Source organism: Passer domesticus, chromosome 16 (genome assembly GCF_036417665.1).
Source record: "Passer domesticus isolate bPasDom1 chromosome 16, bPasDom1.hap1, whole genome shotgun sequence".
NCBI lineage: Eukaryota > Metazoa > Chordata > Aves > Passeriformes > Passeridae > Passer > Passer domesticus.
This window is the reverse complement of record NC_087489.1, coordinates 8,034,576-8,052,901: the sequence shown is the minus strand read 5'-3', so window position 1 is coordinate 8,052,901 and position 18,326 is coordinate 8,034,576. Positions and strand designations below refer to the sequence as shown.

Below are 18,326 nucleotides of genomic sequence, written 5' to 3'. Positions count from 1 at the left end.
CGCGCCCGCTCGCCATGCAAAGCCCGCTGCCCTCAGCAAAGATGGCGGCGCGGACCGCCCCTTCCCCGGCCGGCTTCGCGGGGCCGGAGACCCGCTGTGGACCGGAGCGGAGACCCCCGCCCCGGCCCGCCCGTAAGAAGAGCTGTGCCGATCTGGGGCTGAGCTGGGCCCGGCCCCGGCAGCGCGGCCCCGGCGCGGTCCTGCCCGGCCGCCGCGGTCGCCATGGCGATCGGCCCCGCAGCCAACCGCGCGCCGCTTCCGGTGACGTCAGCGCCGACACGTGGATCCAAGATGGCGGCGTCGGCGGCGATGGTGAGTGCGGCGGGCCCGGCCCGGCCCCGCGTCCCGCCCGCCCGCTCTGCCCCGGCCCGGCCCGGCGCCGCTCGGCTCGGCTCGGGGGCTGCGGTGGGATCTGCACCGCGCCGGGAGCGGTGCGGCCCGGCCCCTTGGCGGAGGAGCTGCCCGTGCCGCCCGGGGCCTTGCAGCTGCCCCGCGTCTCCCGGCGCTGTCACCTGCGGCGGGCAGCGCTCGGGGCTCCTGTGCCGCCTGCCCCGCGCTGCCTCGGCTGCAGAGTCGGCTCCCGTGTGCGGTTCGCGGGCAGGCGGCGCCGGGCGCGGCTCGGGCTGCCGGGAGCACCGGCCCGTCCCGTGCCTTCCCTGCCGAGCTGTCCGCCTGGGCCGGGCCGGTGCCAAGCGCGGAGCCTGTTGCTCTGTGTGGTTTTCAGATGTTTGGTGGCGGTTGTCGGGTCCGGGTTTGAGCAGCTGCTTCAGCTTCCCGCGTCCAGCATCCCTGGTGTTGCTGTGGAATGATGCCTTGAGCCCTCAGAGAAACGAAGGTGTTCCTGCTGGGCATCAGTGCTCCCTCACAGAGCAGAAAACGAGCTGCTGAGGCGTTTGTTATCTGCCTTGAAGTCGTGTAGGAGCCAAACGGATTTCCTCCTTGCTTTCCTAGGGGGGTATTTTTGTGGCAGTGCCTCGCAGGAATAGCGGTGTGGATAAAGGATGTGTGCTGATACAAAGGTCGCTGCTGGCTGGGCTGTGAGGTGACTCATGGGCAGATTGGGAGTGCCAAGGTTTTCCTTTCATTTGCTTTAAGCATCTTCATACCCTGCTGGCTTCCTCCCAGGCGGTGGGGAGGCAGTGCTCAGCTGGCTCTGGGAGCTGGGATCGTCCTGCTGGGAATTTCCTCGTGGCTCCCTGTTGTGAGAAGGGCAGAGAAGGCTGCCAGCAGCTCTGCTGGTGTCAGAGGAGCTCTGAAGTCAGTGTGAATGCAGCACTTGTCTCCTTCTGAAGGGCTCTGTGGCTCCTCCAGTGCAGGGATGTAGTAAAGATGAGTTTTTCCAAACAGTTCTCAGGATCATCCAGGGAGGCAGCTCTTGGAAAAGGGGATGAGGGTCAGGGTGCCATTAGTACTGTTCTGTCCTGCTAGTGTGCCTGAGGGCAGAATGAAGGGTACATGTGTGAGAGAGCTTGCTGGGGTTTTTTGCTCCCACAGAGGAGCAAACCTTCCAAAGGTTGTGGCTTTCTTCCCCTTCTGTCACCATTTCTAAAAAGTTTCAGTAAGTGGAATGGAATGGGGGAGCTGTGTGAATCCATTTGGACAAATGGCTCTGCACAGGTAATTTTCCCTGTTTTTCTTCAAAGCTGTCTTTGAAAGTTAACAGCTCTTGATTATGGCTCTTTGATGTCCCTCTTGCCTCTCTCTCTGCCAAAAAGCGATGAGATGATTCGTGATATCCATCTCTGTCACTTCCTACTTCCTTTTCATCTCTTTGAACAAATCCTGTGTTCTGTTCTTCAGTTCCTGTGTGGCCTGTGAAGCTCTTAAGACCTAAACCAGCCCTGGTGCAGCACTGGCTCAATTCTGATGCTTGAAATTGCTGCTGCTTGAGGGTTTCTTCAAGCTGTTGGCAGTACCCTGGGCAGGGATGTCCTGGGTGCACGTGGCCAGGCCATGGACCCTCTGGAGCTGTTGCAGAGTGCCCCAGGGAGCAGCTGCTGTTTCCCCTGTGCCTTAAATCAAGGCCAGACTCTGGCAGTGGGAGCTGGAGGGACAAGTGTGGTAATAACTGGGTGTTTTAGGGCCTCTTCGTGCTGGGTCAGACTGGGGTTTAGAGAACAAGTCCTCAGCTTTGGCAGCGTGGTTTGTGAGCCTTCTGTGAATTCACAGAAAGTGGCAACGTTGTTTTAAGTGTTTCTGAGTGGGGTAAACCTGGTCTGCAAACCCCAAGACTGGTGATAATTGTCCAGAGGGCCCTTCTTGGAGAGGGTTTGTGTGTGAGCTTCTGATCTGAGGGACAGGAATGGGTGATTGTGCTCCTGCAGTTACTTCTTTTGTTTAGATCAAATTCTCCTAAGACAGGGTGTCTCTGCCTGTCTGCATATAGGAAAATAATCAGGCTTAGGCAAGCTGAACTATTTTTCCCCACTTGCAGCTGGGTTTTTCTCAGTCTGGGGTTGTGCATATTTGTTGTGCTGCTTGTTGCACCATTACACGATTTCCTGGCACCTCAGATGCAAGATTGTCATTTGAGGGGTTTTTTTGCATGTTTTTGAAATGGAAATGGAAAAGGGTGTGAAGCTGTGTGTCCTGTTTGCTGCAAGTCTGGGCCTTGCCAGGGCCCTGTGACTGACCCAAAACTGAGCTCCCTCCTGGAAGTTCTGACCTGGCACAGGAGAGAACTCAGCTTGCAGGCATGCCCCGTGTGAGACAATCAGCTGGCCAGGCCCATGAGTTACACACATCTTCTGGGGGGTGTCCGTGTTGCCATTTCTGAGCTGCTGCCTTGTTTGGAGAAGATGAGGCACATTTGTCAGTTCAAGAACAAAGGTGCTGATGAGTAGGGCCCCTGGCTTCAGCTTCCCTATGCTCTGCCAGCCCAGGAGCCTGCACTGGGCATTTCCTTCACCTTTCACTTCCAAAGCTTTTCCCACCTGTTGCAGAGCAGCTTCCCCCCTTTCTTGCTACCAACTGTTCTTTGCTGGCAAGGCTTTGCAGAGTCACCCTCCTGTCTTTCCTGTTGCTGCCTGAGTCATCATCATCTGTATGCAAAGACAGCCTGACTTGTGCCAAAATTGTCATCCAAAATTTCATCTCTTGCATGCTCGTGTGTCTCCTGAGTGTCTGCCAAAGTTCTGTCCTGGTCTTTTCACCTCCCAGCTTGCTGGGGCACAGGTGGCAGTGGTGTGGTTTTGGTTTTTGAGTAGCATTGTGTAGGTCTGTCACTTCAGTGACAAATGAGGTAAGGACTGCAGGGCTGGAGTGCAGCGTGGGACAAGAGTGCAGGTTCCTTCCACTGCTTTCCCTGTGCAGGAGACATTTTCCTGCTCTGTGGAGAGCCACTGAGCACTCCCTTTAAAGACTGGAAAGGCAAAATTTAGTGCAGCACAGAAAATAAGCCCCATGTTGCCTCAAGGCAGATCATTGTTGAAGGTCAGGCAGTTTTAACAAGAATATTTCCAAGCTGGGGCTTTATGCCTGCTCCAAGTGTATTTGGCTGTGCTTAGAGTAGATCTGAAAATCCCCTTTGTAAGCAAAAAAGATCACAGAATCACAGCATGGTTTGGGTTGGCAGGGTCCTTAAAACTCACTTTGTTCCACCCCACTGCCATGGGCAGGGACACCTTCCACTATCCCAGGTTGCTCCAAACCCCATCCAACCTGGTTTTGAGCAATTCCAGGGATGGAGCAGCCACTGCCTCTCTGGGCAGTCTGTGCCAGGGCCTCACCACCCTCACAGGGAAGAATTTCTTCCCAATATACAGTCTAACCCTACTCTGTCAGTTTAGAGCTGTTCCCCCTTGTCCTGTGCTCCATGATCCTGTAAATAGTCTCTCCCAATTTTTCTTGTAGGCTCCCTTCAGGTACTGGAAGGCCACATGTATCTGATGATTCAGTATTTATATTTTCTGTAGGTGCCTAGCATTTGCATCTTAAATACATTTTAGACTTTCAACCCCCTGATACTTCTGCCTTTTTTTTTTTCCATCTTGTTCATTTCCACTGATTCTGGATGCTCAGGTTGGCCTCACAGGTGTCTGAGCCCATACTTTCCTTGCCTTGGAATGAGACAGGAGGAAGATGATGAAGAAGAAGAGGTGTGGGGGCAATAAACACAGATTTTTTAAACATTTTTTTCCCCCCAGCCTGAGGAAGGATCCCCATGACAGAGCTGCTGTTTGTCACACCTGGCCTGTGGAGTGTTCCCTCTGGTGCTGTCAGACTGACAGTGCTGAGGACACACAGGGACAGTGGGGATTTGGTTTTTATGTCTGCAGCATTAGCTCAAGAGTTGTCCAAAACCAAGGTTTTGTGTGGTTTTCCAGAAGTGCCATCCACACAGGGAGTTCAGGAGAAGGGACTGAATCTAGAAGTGCTGTGAGGTTTTACCAGAGCTGATGTCCTGATCAAGGCAAGCTGCTGCTGGCTCATGCTCTTTAAAGCTCGGTTTTCATTTCACAGCCTTCCTGCCCATGCTCAGCTGGGTTACCTGAGGTGAGGGGAGGGGCTGAGGAGGCAGCAAGGTGTGTTCAATAAAGGATTTGCTGTGGCTGTGTTAGGGTCTGGGTTCTCCTGGAGTCCCCATAGGGTTGATTGAACCTTCCAGCCTGACTTGTCACCCTGCTCCCTAAAAAAGAGCTGAAAAAGTGTTTGCCATGTTACTGAGCTGTGCTCTGGCCTGGAGGGGTGAGGAAGGCAGAGTGGTGATGGAGCAGGAGGGGTGGTGATGTGACTGTCCCTTTGGGTGCAGTTTCTGGTGTCACACCTGACTCCTCAGTAGCTACTCCTGCAGGTAGTGGCCTGTGAGCATCCATCTGTAATCAGCTCCAGGGTAGCTGCTGCTGTGCAGAGCTGACACACGTCCAGAGCCAGGGCTACAGCCCTCTTCTCCACTGATCCATGGAGTTTTCTGTCACAGGGAGCTCAGTGGGGGTGAGCAGAAAAGTAAAGTGATGGCCTGCTCAGTGCCCAATGGTGCAGATAAAAATGGCATTTTTCTTGTGGTTGAGCAAAGCCAAAGTTTTCCTGATTGCAGATGAAGAGGCAGAGACACGCTGAGTGGAAAGTGACTTGTTGAGGGTCACAAAACAAAGCTAAGAACAGCTTTTGTGAGTTTAATTTCTGTTTAATCACCTGACTGCGCAGCCTTTCGAATGTCTGGGATGAACGTTTCCAGTGTTGTTGCCCATCTCTAATGCTGTTCCAGTGTTTCTGGAAACACTTGTTCCAGTGTTCCTGTTGTATTTTACTGTTCCTTGTCCTTTTTGCAGGAAAGGCTGAGCTATGTGCTGGGCCTGCTGTTGTTGTTACACAGCACAGACTCGTTCTACGTGCCCGGCGTGGCTCCCATCAACTTCCACCGCAATGATCCCGTAGAGATAAAGGTAGGATGAACTCAGTGCTGTTAGTCTGTTTGGTTTGGGGGTTTTTGTCTTTTGGGTTTTTTCTTTTTTATACCATAACAACTAAGATGGGCTGTAAAGTTAAATTTGGGGATCCTGTTGCTCAGATTTTGTGTTCAGATATGTCCTCTGCTTCACAACGTTCGGGTCCCGTCACGATTCCTGTTCTTGCCCATGATCTCTTCTACCAAATTCCTTCAGCAGTTGCACCAAAGTCCTCAAGACTTTGCTCTGACTGGGAAAAGGGTCCCTTTCTCACTGTGGCTTTGAGATGAATTTAATTTCTCCAGCATTATAGTGGCTCTAAAAGTGCTTATGCAGAGGGTGCCTTTGGGTGGAATAAGGTCTGAATCAGACCTTCTCATACCCAGTTTGCTCATGTTGTGCCTTTAGGGGAATTCATGAGAAGCTCTTCCCTGGTTGGAGGTGTTTGTCCTTGAGCCTTGCAGATCCTTCAGCCCAGCCTTGCTGAGAGCTGTTCCTGTGCAGCATTGCTGGTATTCAGTGACAAGAGCTGCTGTACCTATCCATGGGGAAGCCAGGCTGTGCTTTCAGGCATCAGTGATTTATAGCCCATTTCATTTATTTTTCTAAAGCTGTGGCCTCTGTCTCAGCAAATCCAGCACCCTTGGGGCTGCTGAGGTTGGCTGCTCTCAAGTGAAGCGCAGCACAGTTTTCTCTTTGGCCACAGAATGCCAGACATAGGCTATTTTTAAGCAAATGAGACTTGCCTGTGGCTACAGTAAGCTTCCCAGAAGAAGAGGGTTTTGGAATAGCTGTTCTCAAAGGGATTTCAGGAGCTAAATGCTTCCTCAAGTGCTTAGGCAAGTCGGTGTGTTTGCCAGCACTCTTCCAATAAACAAGCTTGGCTGTGTTACAAAACACTTCTGTTTTTCAGTGGAACTGTGGTCGTGGCTGTTGTAGTATGTCTCTGCACTTCCCTTGTACCCTGTGATTTGTGGAAACTCTCCAGGAATGTTTGTGGTTGGTCACCTTGTCTTCCCAGACTGATGGCTCTTTGCCTTTCCTTGCAGAGATTAAAACTGCTGAACTCTCCATAGCACTGGAGGCCAGACCTCTAGGTCCAGTGGGACATGAATTTTTGTTTGAGGAAATCTTATATGAAATGTGACTCTCGAATCTCTTTTGAGGTCTTTGTTGTTTCTTAGGACTCCACTGAGACATAAATTTGTGAAACCACCATGTTTTGTTCTTTGAGTGTTTTTCTGTGAATGAATTGCTACTGGAAGTCTCTAAGGAACATCTGTCTCTGTTACTATTTTTAATAGTAGTAGTATCTTCTGGAAGTGAGCTTTATGGAAGGTGTCTTGAAGTAAGCATCAGCTTCTAAATGATGCTGAGAGGACAGGAAATTATCTGGAGTTTTTTCCTGGGGATAATCCTTCCATTCTTCCTGCAGGCTGTGAAGCTGACGAGCTCCCGGACCCAGCTGCCCTACGAGTACTACTCACTGCCCTTCTGCCAGCCCAGCAAGATCACATACAAGGCTGAGAACCTCGGTGTGTACCTGTCAGACAGTGTGGGGGGTGTTTACAGGGGTAAAAGAATTGCAAGTGTCCCTTATGCTGGGCTGAGAGAACCTGCTTCCTCTGATTCACTGTGTGCTGGCTGTCTGCAAACGGCAGTGTCCATGTGTGGGACAGAGGAAGTGCCTGTCCTGATGGAGAGCTGTAACCTGCTTCATAAGTAGGGCTTGATACTTCAACAAAGCAGCTTTACTGACTGGAAATCTTATCCTTGCACCTGGGCTTGCTGTGGTCCCTGCAGCTGCAGTGCCTGGCAGCAGGATCAGCAGCAGGAAGCCTGGCAGTCTCCAACCCTGCCCATGTTTTCCTGTTTTCCAGGTGAGGTTCTTCGAGGGGACCGAATTGTAAATACACCTTTCCAGGTTTCCATGAATGTGGAGAAGAAATGTGAAGTTCTGTGCAACTTTCCCAACAAGCCAGTGACTCTGACAGTGGAGCAGAGCAAGCTCATCGCCGAGCGCATCAGGGAGGATTACTATGTCCACCTGTGAGTCACTAGAGCATGGGTTTGTGGCAGGGGGATTTGATGCTCTGGACAAATTTGATCTGAAATCTGTGTTTTCAGCATTGCTGATAATCTCCCTGTGGCAACACGGCTGGAGTTTTATTCCAATCGTGAGGAAGAGGAGAAGAAGAAGGAGAAGGATGTGCAGTTCGAGCACGGATATAGGCTTGGGTTCATGGACGGGAACAAGGTAGAGAACTGAGGTGCTGTGGGAGGGTGCCTGGAGGAGATTGGGGTGTCTCTTAGAGGACTGCCAGAGAGTATCACAATTGGGAATGCAACCAAAAGGTTTTATTAATAGTGGGAATATGAGAGAGGGGTCTCTTGTGGGCAGAAGAGGGTGGGAATAAAAGCAGGAGTCGTTGCTTTTATTCACTGTGTAACTTTGGACAGGCTCATGCAGTGGCTTCCCCTCAGCAGAGCAAAGGCACTGTGCCACCAAGACTGGCTGATCTCTGGTGCTGGAGTCTTTAGTTTTCCCTCACTGAAGCTGTTTTCTGCAGTTGTTGCTTCTCAGCTTTGCCTCTTCCTCCCACAGGGTGCTAATGTTTTATTTTATGTCACTGTTTCAGTTCTACCTGCACAACCACCTCTCCTTCATCCTTTACTACCACAGAGAGGATGTGGAGGAGAGCCAGGAGCACACCTACAGGGTGGTGCGCTTCGAGGTGATTCCCCAAAGCATTAAACTGGAAGGTAAGAGACCCTTGAGGAGGGCAGCAAGGGGGAAGAATCTCTTGTATGGACAAAAGGCAGATGCCAGTGATGTATCAGGGTGCCAGTTATTGCTTCACAGGGCACAGAAATGAGTCTAAATTACAAGAATAATAAACCACTTTGTTATTAAGGAAGTACCAACAATAGAGACAAATCCATGAACTGCAATCCATGGAAAATCAATTCCTGTAAAAAGATCCGAGTTTGAGGTTTTGGGGTTGGATTTTTTTGCACTGTGTCATCTGGTATGAGGCATGTCTGGCATTCTAGCTCTTGCTGTGGCACAGATCTCCCAACTGGGACACTCTGTGCTGGTTCAGGGACACACAGGATGTTTGGAACTGTTCTGGGGAATTGAAATTTAAAAATAATGGTTAGGGGAAAACACTCCTACCTCAGTGAGCCCAGTGGAAAAGGGTGTCTAGAAGGGCAGTTGGTCATGGTGTGGATCACCCCATGCAGCTCCCCTCTGGCAGGGCAGGCACTGCTATAGAGGTCTTGTTTCTCACCATATCATGTGGAATAGAGAATTTGGTCATGGTCTAGATCCTTGGCTTCAGAACCTCTGGCTTTTATCCTTCCAGTTAAGGAGAGCCCTGTGCATAGCTTTCCTGAAAGCTTGTTAATGGTGCTCCACTGCTGGTCAGGAGAGTAGTTTTGCAAACTGCAGAGCAGGTGAGCAAGGAGCAACTGCTTCCCCACCTGGAATTACTGCAACCCAATGCCCTCAGTGCTGCTCAGTGGGAGAGGTGAGGGAAGGGCTCACTGTGTGCTCTGCTTTCCCCTACAGACTTGAAGGCTGATGAGAAGAGCATGTGCACCCTGCCCGAAGCCACAGGCTCTGCCCCTCAGGAAATAGATCCTACTAAAGAGAACCAGTTGCTCTTCACCTACTCTGTGCACTGGGAGGTGAGGCAGTACTGAGGAGCTGGCTGGCAGGGATGCTCCAAGTGTCTGTTCTGGAGTTGTGGCAGGCATTGGGGATGTGCTGGTGTGAGAAGAACTCTCCTGTTCTTTCAGGAAAGTGACATTAAGTGGGCTTCCCGCTGGGACACGTACCTGACCATGAGTGACGTGCAGATCCACTGGTTTTCTATCATTAACTCGGTTGTGGTTGTCTTTTTCCTTTCAGGTGAGTGGATGTGTGGGGAGAGGAAGGCTTTACCATCATCTGCAGGGAATTTTCTTTAAGCCTTAGCTGCAGGTGGCTTGAGGAGGATGTGGGTATCAGAACCTGGTCAGAAGGAGCAGGAAACCAATTTAAAGCCTCCCAGTTCAAACAGTGTCCTGTGGGGTCAGGGAGTTACCAGCCTTTCTCTTACTGGGGTCATTGAGGGAGTTAAAAAAAACCACAAGAAAGCCCCAATGCCCCATTTCTGCTGGAATACTGCCTTCCCTGCTCCTTGGGGTTTTGTTTCTGTCTTTGCTGATGACTCAAGACCTCCTCTCCCAGCCAGAACAGAGTGTTGGTGGGAGCCATGTAGGTGCACAGCATGAGAGCAGCACAGCCATGTGGGAGCCTCTGAGCTGAACTCTGTGCTTGTTTTCAGGGATTCTCAGCATGATCATCATCCGGACTCTGCGCAAGGACATTGCCAACTACAACAAAGAGGATGACATTGTATGTGTTTGTTCCTTGGGCTGGGATTAGAGGGAGGGAAGCAAAGGCAGGGGGGATCCAGTGTGCAGACTTGGCCCTATTGTCTCTTCCCTTGCCCCTGTTTTCCTTTGAGCCCTGGCCATGGGACAGGCACTTGTGTTGTGCTGCCACACACTTTTTCTGCCTGAACAATCACATACCAGTTAGGATGTCTTCAGACCTAAGGGGTGACTGCAGACAGCTCTGTAAATGTGTGCCCTGGCACTGACAATTCAGGTCTCAGCTGTTTTTAGCCCAAGAGGAAAGAAGCTACTTGGCTAGAGTGGTAAAAAACTGGAAAACTGGATCCAGGAAAGTTAACCTCTTAGGCTGCCTGTGGTAGGACCTTAATTTCCACTAGTGTGTATCACATCTAAATAACCTCCTTTTTCTGTTGTTGCTATAGGAAGATACTATGGAGGAATCTGGTTGGAAACTTGTGCATGGAGATGTCTTCAGGCCTCCACAGTACCCTATGATCCTCAGCTCCCTCCTGGGTTCTGGAATTCAGCTCTTCTGTATGATCCTGATTGTCATCTGTAAGTGGCACATGTTGCATGGGGTGGCTGTACCATGAATGATGCTCGAGGATGTTTGACTTCACCCTGTGCTCAGCTGGAGTGAGGCCCATGAAGCTGCTTCCTGTTGCCATCAGCCTGGGCTCAGCACTGCAGAGCTGCTGGATGACATTGCCCAGCTGAAGGCAGCTTTGTGTGATTTTATTTCCTTTGCCAAGCTGTGAGCTGGCTGATAGAGGGCTGGGAGACTTTTGCACAGGTGTGCCTTGCCTGCTGAGCTGCACCTGCTCCCATCCCTGGGGAAGCTGAGGCTGAAGCTTGGTCTGTAGCTGAGTTCAAAGCTGTGCCTTCCTCTCTGGCCGGTGCTGGAGGCTGTGGATATGTGATGCTGTAGGGAAATCAGGCCTGTGCAGGGATTGCAGGCAGCTGTGGGCTGCAGATGGGACAGACCCCTGTCCTTGAGCTGCTGCAGCACACGTCCCTCAGAGCTGCTGTTCCTTGTCCTGTTTCCCTCTGCAGTTGTTGCTATGCTGGGGATGCTGTCGCCTTCGAGCCGGGGTGCACTGATGACAACTGCCTGCTTCCTCTTCATGTTCATGGGGTAGGTGCCTCCACAGCTTCCCCCTGTGCTGTCCTGCCTCCCCCCAGCAACAGCAGCTCATTTTCATTGACCTGGCTTGTTTCTGTCCAGGGTTTTTGGTGGATTCTTTGCTGGCCGCTTGTACCGAACTCTCAAAGGCCATCGATGGAAGAAGGGAGCCTTTTGTGTGAGTCTGGGATGTTCTGTGCTGTTTATCCAGGTTTGCTGATGGCAGAATCTGTGGCTAAGCTCCACACGTTTGTGGTAGCTGGACACAGTCTGGCTGTGCTGCACTTTTGCTGTGGGTTGAGTCCTTGTAGCTGTACAGAAAAGACACCACCAGAGCAAAGAGGATTGTCCAAGATCCTCCCCACAGCCCAGCTCTGTGTCCTTGTCCTGTAACAAAAGGGACACTTCTCCACGTGTGCCTTGCCTCAGGGAGGGACTCATTCCACAGGAACATCTGGCTGATGAATCAGGTGCTTTCTCTTATGCTGTGGTTCCTCTTGCAGACAGCGACACTGTACCCGGGCGTTGTCTTTGGCATCTGCTTTGTCCTCAACTGCTTCATCTGGGGGAAACACTCCTCTGGTGCGGTAGGTGCCACCCTCAGCCTGGGGCCTGCTGGGTGGGAGAGGGTCACTGGGCTGATAGGGACCCACTTGGCTTCCCAGACCTTTCCAGGTGGGTGACTGGAGGGTTGGCTTGGCCAATGACATCAGTCCCCAGGGCAGGAGAGATGTCAGCCTCACTTCTGTGGCTCTTGGTGTGATTCCAGGTGCCTTTCCCTACCATGGTGGCCTTGCTCTGCATGTGGTTTGGGATCTCCTTGCCCTTGGTCTACCTGGGTTACTACTTTGGATTTCGCAAGCAGCCCTATGACAATCCTGTACGGACAAATCAGATTCCCAGGCAGATCCCGGAGCAGAGGTGGTATATGAACAAATTTGTGGGGTGAGTCATGAGTGTCTGGGAAATACGGTGAGTTAAGCCCCCTCTCCTTGGTCCCCTTGGGTTGCTGAGTGTCACCTGCTGCTCTCTGGACATGGACAGATGGCAGATCAGGTTCCTTGAGGCCACATTGATAATTTGGATGTGGTATGAAGGGTACTTGTAGCTGTGGTACGTGCTCAGCAGTGGGAGCAGCTGTGCCATTGCCTGTGAAATTTAGTAATCTGGAAATGTAGAGCCTTTGCTTGGAGTGTTCTGTGTGGTTACAAGGACTTTTTAATGTCCAGACAGTTATATTGTGGTGCTTATGGTTTTTGTTTCTCCTCTGTAGGATCCTCATGGCTGGTATTCTGCCTTTTGGAGCCATGTTCATTGAGCTGTTCTTCATTTTCAGTGTAAGTGTTTAACCCACTTTCCTCCTCAATGGGATTCTTTTCATGCCAAAGCTTTTGAAAGGGAGGATGCTTCCACTGGTGCAGTCTCCTGTTCCTGTGTTCTTTGAAGGGGTAGCTGCTTTCTTCCAGGCCATTCAGTAGTTTCCAGGGAGAGTTATGGGACTCTCCTGGTGGTTTTGTGGTAAAAACAAAATTTACTGTAACATTACATCAGGGAGGGGTCCTGGTCTTGAGACAGTCACTGTTCTGCTGCTACCATTTTTCCCCTGGATGGGGAAGAATTTGCTGTTCCATTGCTTGGGAGATGGAAGGGAATGAACAAGCTATGTCAGAGGTGTCCTTGTCCTTTTTGCAACCTGAATCCTCTGAAGTGGCATTGTGAAATGCATTAGATCTGTGGTTTCATCTAGGTGAGGCTGAGGGGGCTCCTCATTTTCCCCTGGCTGGCTGGCAGAAGTTAGTCCCATGTTCAGTGACTGATCCCAGTAACATGGAAATAAATTCCTGCTGTGTGTTTATTTCAGGCAATCTGGGAGAACCAGTTCTATTACCTTTTTGGCTTCCTCTTCCTGGTATTTATAATTCTGGTGGTATCCTGCTCCCAGATCAGCATTGTCATGGTGTATTTCCAGCTCTGTGCTGAGGTGAGATTTCCATGTTTGTAATTTGGGTAGCAGAGGGTACTTGCTCCTGGAAAAGCACAGATCACATTATTGCTGCTGCTCAGCAAAGATTGGTGTGGCCCAGCTTCACAGGTGTGAATGTCCCCAGTGTCAGGGAATTAAAGCTCCTTGGTTATCTGTTAAGCTGTGGTTTCATACCAGGAATTTTAGTGGGCACAGGATGTTTTGAGCTGTTCCCAAACTGTTCCATTCCATCCACATACAACACAAAATGCAGAACCAAAGGTGAGCCCTGTCCTTGGGCAGCAGGTGCTTTGAGCCTGACTGTCAGCATCACATCCCTTGGTTTGGAAACACGTTTGTGACAGAAATTCCCCAGTCCCAAATTATGGATTTCCTTTGAAGGAAGATGGGTGGTGTTCCCCCTCTCCTGGAAAGGTCACAGCTTCCCTGAGGCAGAGCTTGGGGAGAAGAAAGTCAGGGGGATCATGAGGCTCTTTATCCTGTCAGGATTACCGCTGGTGGTGGAGGACCTTCCTGGTGTCTGGAGGATCTGCCTTCTACGTGCTGATCTATGCTGTCTTCTACTTTGTGAACAAGGTATTCCTCCTGGCTGGAAGTGCCATGTTTTTGGGGGTGACTGTGGGATTTGGGAAGGGAAATGGTGGGCCTGCTGAGTCCCAGTCTGCCCATGCCAGCCCAAGGCAGTGCTCACAGCCCTTCCAGACAGGAAAGGAGGGTGTAGGTGCCCCAGGACTTGTGCAGAGCAGCATTCCCTGACCCCACCTCAAAGGGGATCTCCCTTCAGCTGGACAAAAGTGGAAGTTTTCCTCCCTTTGCCAGAGCTCTCCTTGCAGAGGGCACTAGTTCATTTGTCACCTGTGTGCGTTATTTCACTGACTTTTTTCATCCTCTTCTGTTTCAGCTGGATATTGTTGAGTTCATTCCCTCCTTACTGTACTTTGGCTACACTGCCCTCATGGTCCTGTCCTTCTGGCTCCTGACGGGCACCATTGGCTTCTACGCAGCCTACATGTTTGTGAGGAAGATCTATGCTGCCGTGAAAATCGACTGAAGCTGGGATCCCCCAGCAGGAATCAGACACCTCTGAACACGTGTCCTCCCGGGAGGGACAGGGACATCTTCTCCCAGCTCTTTTTAAGGAAACAAAAAATCCAGTGGGAGAGTCACAAGAGAAATAATTAACTCCTCGATTTGGAATGTAACTTTGGCACAGTGTACATGGATTCTGGGCTACTTCTGTGGGGAAAAGGGGTCTGTAGATACCTTACATTTTAACTTTATTATCCTGTTCCATATTTGAGGGAGTTTTTTAGCAGAGAAATATCCCTCTGTATAAGTAAACGCCCTTTTTGCTAATCCATCCTTTTTTTTATGTTGATGATGAGCGGATTCGAGACAGCAGTGGAAACACTTGTGAAAACGTTTTCTTCCAGCCCCTGGGGTGCTCTAGGATTCAGGGAGACTCTTCAGACAAGTATCAGACTGGGTTTTTCTCCTGCCTTCGTGTCTGCACGGAAGAGGGAGCCTGACTGTGGCAGAATACCCGGAGCCCAAAGGCTCACCCAGCGGGAGCCCGGCGCGCTCCGATCACCGAAGTCCCAGCTTCGGCTTGTTTACAATTTGCTGGAGGTGCCATTCAGAGCCTGGGAAGTGCAATTTCACCCTGAGAGAGCTTGAGCAGCCTTCGGTATCGCTTCTCCCTCCCTCCAGCCTCGGACAGCACAGGCTGCTGTGGGAGGGTGGGACTGCCTCTCCTGCAGAAGGCAGGACAAAAGGTGCTGGTGGAAGTGACGTGGTTGTGCTGGAATACAGGACTGGAAGGATGCCTGAGGTAACTACCAGAGTTTGTTCTGTCAATAGCTCTGCTCTGGATGAGTGAGGAATGAGGGCAGGCTCCTTCCTGGGAATGCCACTGGGATCCTGAGGAGCCTGCAGGAGGTGGCTGTGGTGCCGTGGTGTTCGTGCCAAGTGATCTGAGGCAGTGCTGGGCCCGAGCTGCCCAAGGGCGGTGCAGGCCATGCTGAAGGGCTGGCACAGGCAGGTGGCCCCAGGAGCTGTCCCATGGCTGGGAGCAGGGCTCTCTTGCTGGCCCTATGCTCTGACTGCCCTTACTGCTCTCTGCTCCTCCTCTGAAATTCTCTACCTCCAGGGAACAGGAAAAGTGTACACCCCATAGCTGTATTTTGTTCTTCTCCACAAAAACCAGTCCAAGCTCTCCTGGGTAGCTGATATGGGTTCTTCTTTTCCCATGGCTTGATGCCTGAATCAGCCTGTGGGAAGCTCTTTTTAAAAGAGTTAAAGTTGGGTTGTGGTGTTTTTTTTATTTTGGTCACTTCAGTGATGTTTATCAGTAAAAAGGTTCCACGTTGCAGTGAGGGCTCCCTCCATCCCAGACTCACTGGATTCAGCCAGGACTACAGAGGAGAGGTTTTTTTAGTGACATCTATGAAAATTTTTCTTCTTGGAGTAAGAACTTCCAATGACCAGCTGCCACAGGTCACATCATTCCAACCCAAAACTGTCCAAAGCCCTCCTTGATCTCAGGGAGGGCTTTGGGGCCTTTTTAAACCAATCACCATAAGTTTCCACCAGGTCCATGCAAGGGCCTGTGTCCCTTCCCATTGGCCCTGCCTGTCATGCCAAAGTCTAATCAGCCAGGAATCATGGATGGACAAAAGGAGGAGGGGATGTGTGAGCCAACTGTGCTGTGGAATCCTGTGTCAGTTCTGATTTGAGGTCCCTCTCTGAGATTTTCGTTGATTTTTTTTCTGTTTTTCTTCTGCCCCTGCCGCAGTGGAGAGGCTCAGCCAGCGTTGATTTCTCTCCCTTCCCTGAAGTGTTTTCTCTGTATTCTTTGTAATTTTTAATTAATGTATGTATTCTTTGTGTCCTATTGTAAATAAATCTGCCATTGTCCTGTCATCCTGCTCTCTTGGGTTCTCCTAAGCCACTTCTGGAGAATTTCTTTTTGTAACACTTGGCCTGTTGAGCACCCTTGTGGTCTGTGATGTGTGGCTTCAGCCAGAAGCAGAGCTTGGAATACTCTGGCTTTCTTTGTAATATTTTTCTCCTAGTAAACTTAAGTTTCTTCCAGTGTGGCATGCCCTGAATGCTGCCAAATATTGTAATTATGCCACCAGTTGAGGCATTTGGATCTGCTGCTGCTGGGTAAGATCACTTGAGCAGCTCATGTCTGGTGTGAGACACATCATTTGCCGTGTGGCACTGATGGGCAGAGTGGCAGAACTGTTGGGTGGCAGTGCTGGGCAGTGCTTTAGAGCAGCACAGGGGAGAGGACAGCTCGGAAGGGAGTCTGAGGAGTGCTGCTGCTGCAGAAGCTGAGCCCTCAGCGTTGGCTTCCAGCTCCATTGCCTTCCCAGAGCTTGTGTGTTTCTGCTGGGGGGGATGTGGCAGGAGATCAGCGAGCCTCTGCTGGAGAGCTGGCTGAGGGAGGCAAAGTGAATTCCCTTTTCCTGAGATGATTTGCCCAGCAGAGCAATGGATGTGATTCCCCCAGGTTAGAGTCCAGTGTCGGGGGCTGCTGAGTGTCTGTGGGTGAGACCAGAGCTGGCAAATACGTGAATCAAAACTCAGAAATCATCAGAATAATCCCTTCTCCCTTTAAAAAGGCAAAAGAAGCTTCAGCTCCAGCACCAGGACAATCCCTGCTGAACTTATTTTTGGCAGATGAGTGTATCCATGTTCTGTCACAGTCCCCAGCACCAGGGGAAAGCTGCTGAGGAAAGGGCACGTTTAATGGTGGCTGAATTAGAAATGAAAACTAGACCTGAAAACTAGATCATTCTTAGACAAGCACCTAACACTGATCATGGCTGTCAGCTTTTAATCCATGTTCTGAAGGAGAATCCCAGGAGGGTCCTGTGTGCTTTGCCCTGTTTCATCTTCAAATGCTGCTGGTGCCTGCAGCCAGTTGTAGCTTAAGCTGAGGTTTGCTCCTGGTTCTCCTGTGGGGAGCAGTGCATGCTGGGGTTATTGGGAGGGGGAATGGGCTGAGCTTGTCTGAAATGCTGCCACATGGGCTGGAAATTTTAGTGAAACCAAGTGACCAGAACTTTGTGTCTAACAAACATTATTCTCCTTGACAGGGGATAATGGTGTCTGCTGTGGCTGCCTCCCCACTGGGTGCTGGGTCTTTTTCTTGTGGGTCTAATTCTTTGCTTGGCAGAAATTTAAGAACCTCTTTGGCTTCATGTAGGGAACTGTGTCTTTGACCTGCCTTGTTATTCTATCCTGTCTTAATCCAACCAAAACCCAAACTCCCCTCCATGAAGACACCTGGGGTAGATCCAAGTACTTTTAATAAACAACTTCATTATAAAAGATGCTTTCAATTTGAACTTCATTTTGCAAGAGCTAATTTTAGTGATGAACCATACATTTCCTAATGGCACTTAATTACAGTTTAAAAACCTTGTTTACAGCCCCTAAAACACTCCTTTGAAAGAGGTTATTCACTCTGTGTAAAAGTGCTAGAAAGTTTGTTTTTAGAAAACCAGTTGAGCTGTAACAATGGGAAGTTTCTGGCTTTGGCAGCTGTAGCTGCAGGGAGGGAGGTCAGGCACGGGGCCTGTCCAGAACCAGCACAAGAAGGGACAGTGTGAAGGGAGGGACACTGTGGCTTTCCCATCCCCTCCCATGGCTGATCCCAAACCCTTCACCTTCCAGTGAGATGTGTATGGGCTCCTGTGGGGGATGGCAGAGCTTGTGCTGGGAGAGGTTCCTGGCATCACTTGGCAGCTTTTCTTCCAGCAGCAGTTTTGGAGCTTGGCTGCTCCCAGGGGTTCCACAGGTTCTTATTTGTCCTTGCAGCTACCCTGGGTCTCAAGAGTACATCAGCCAACAGCTCTGTGTTCTTCAATATCCTCATTCAAGGAAAACACTGGTTCAAGTGTTACAAAACAGTCTTTCTAAAAATTGCTCCTAAATATCAGGACTCACTAAAGCGGGAAAGCTCCACAAAGCATCAAAGCTGAGGCACTCAGTAGGGTGAGGAGATCTGAAACTCCAGAGAGGCTTCTAGCAGAAGTTCTGGGATGTGCTGCAGCATGCAGGCTTCTGCATCCTGGCATGGCACCCTGCAGTGGCTTCTGAGGGCAGAGCTCATGTGTTACCTTCTTGCAAGACACTGACTAGAGAGGGAGAAGGGCTGCAGGCAGGTCCATGGCCTGTTCAGCTGGACACAGCCAGCCTGGCCTGTCCCAGGAGCTGGAGGCTGTCCCTGTCCTGCAGCCCTGGAGCTGTCCCAGTCCCCTGCATTCCATGCTAGAGCTGGTTATCCCCTTGCACAGTAGTTCAAAACAAAGACTCAAAAGTGAGGGGTGGTTGGTTTCTAACAAGACACTTCAATGTTGGAGATTCTTCCCCCAGCTGAAGAGCTGACCTATTTATAGTAATAAAAAAAAAA

The 18,326-nt window shown here is 50.6% G+C and overlaps 1 protein-coding gene across 2 annotated transcripts; it reads left to right on the top strand.

Annotated features, from left to right (window-relative positions):
- Positions 1-182: 182 nt before the first annotated feature.
- On the top strand, positions 183-15,823 carry TM9SF4 (transmembrane 9 superfamily member 4). 2 transcript variants are annotated; one of them, XM_064391864.1, is made up of 18 exons: positions 183-312; positions 5,271-5,384; positions 6,823-6,922; positions 7,268-7,436; positions 7,515-7,644; positions 8,027-8,150; positions 8,962-9,080; positions 9,192-9,303; positions 9,722-9,792; positions 10,217-10,349; positions 10,848-10,929; positions 11,020-11,095; positions 11,421-11,504; positions 11,687-11,862; positions 12,191-12,254; positions 12,779-12,898; positions 13,388-13,477; positions 13,803-15,823. In XM_064391864.1, exons 1-18 carry the CDS (start codon positions 223-225, stop codon positions 13,950-13,952), a joined length of 2,004 nt encoding a protein of 667 aa, XP_064247934.1. In that variant the 5' UTR covers positions 183-222; the 3' UTR covers positions 13,953-15,823. The 2 variants fall into 2 exon arrangements, with proteins under 2 accessions (XP_064247934.1, XP_064247933.1); XM_064391863.1 differs by lacking the exon at positions 183-312 and adding an exon at positions 1,558-1,617.
- The last annotated feature ends 2,503 nt before the right edge of the window (positions 15,824-18,326 follow it).

Coding starts and splice junctions, on each gene's coding strand:
- TM9SF4 (XM_064391864.1), top strand. CDS start 223: ATGGCGATCGGCCCCGCAGCCAACCGCGCGCCGCTTCCGGTGACGTCA. Junction 5,385..6,822: donor ATGATCCCGTAGAGATAAAG/GTAGGATGAACT, acceptor TTCTTCCTGCAG/GCTGTGAAGCTGACGAGCTC. Junction 7,645..8,026: donor GGTTCATGGACGGGAACAAG/GTAGAGAACTGA, acceptor TCACTGTTTCAG/TTCTACCTGCACAACCACCT.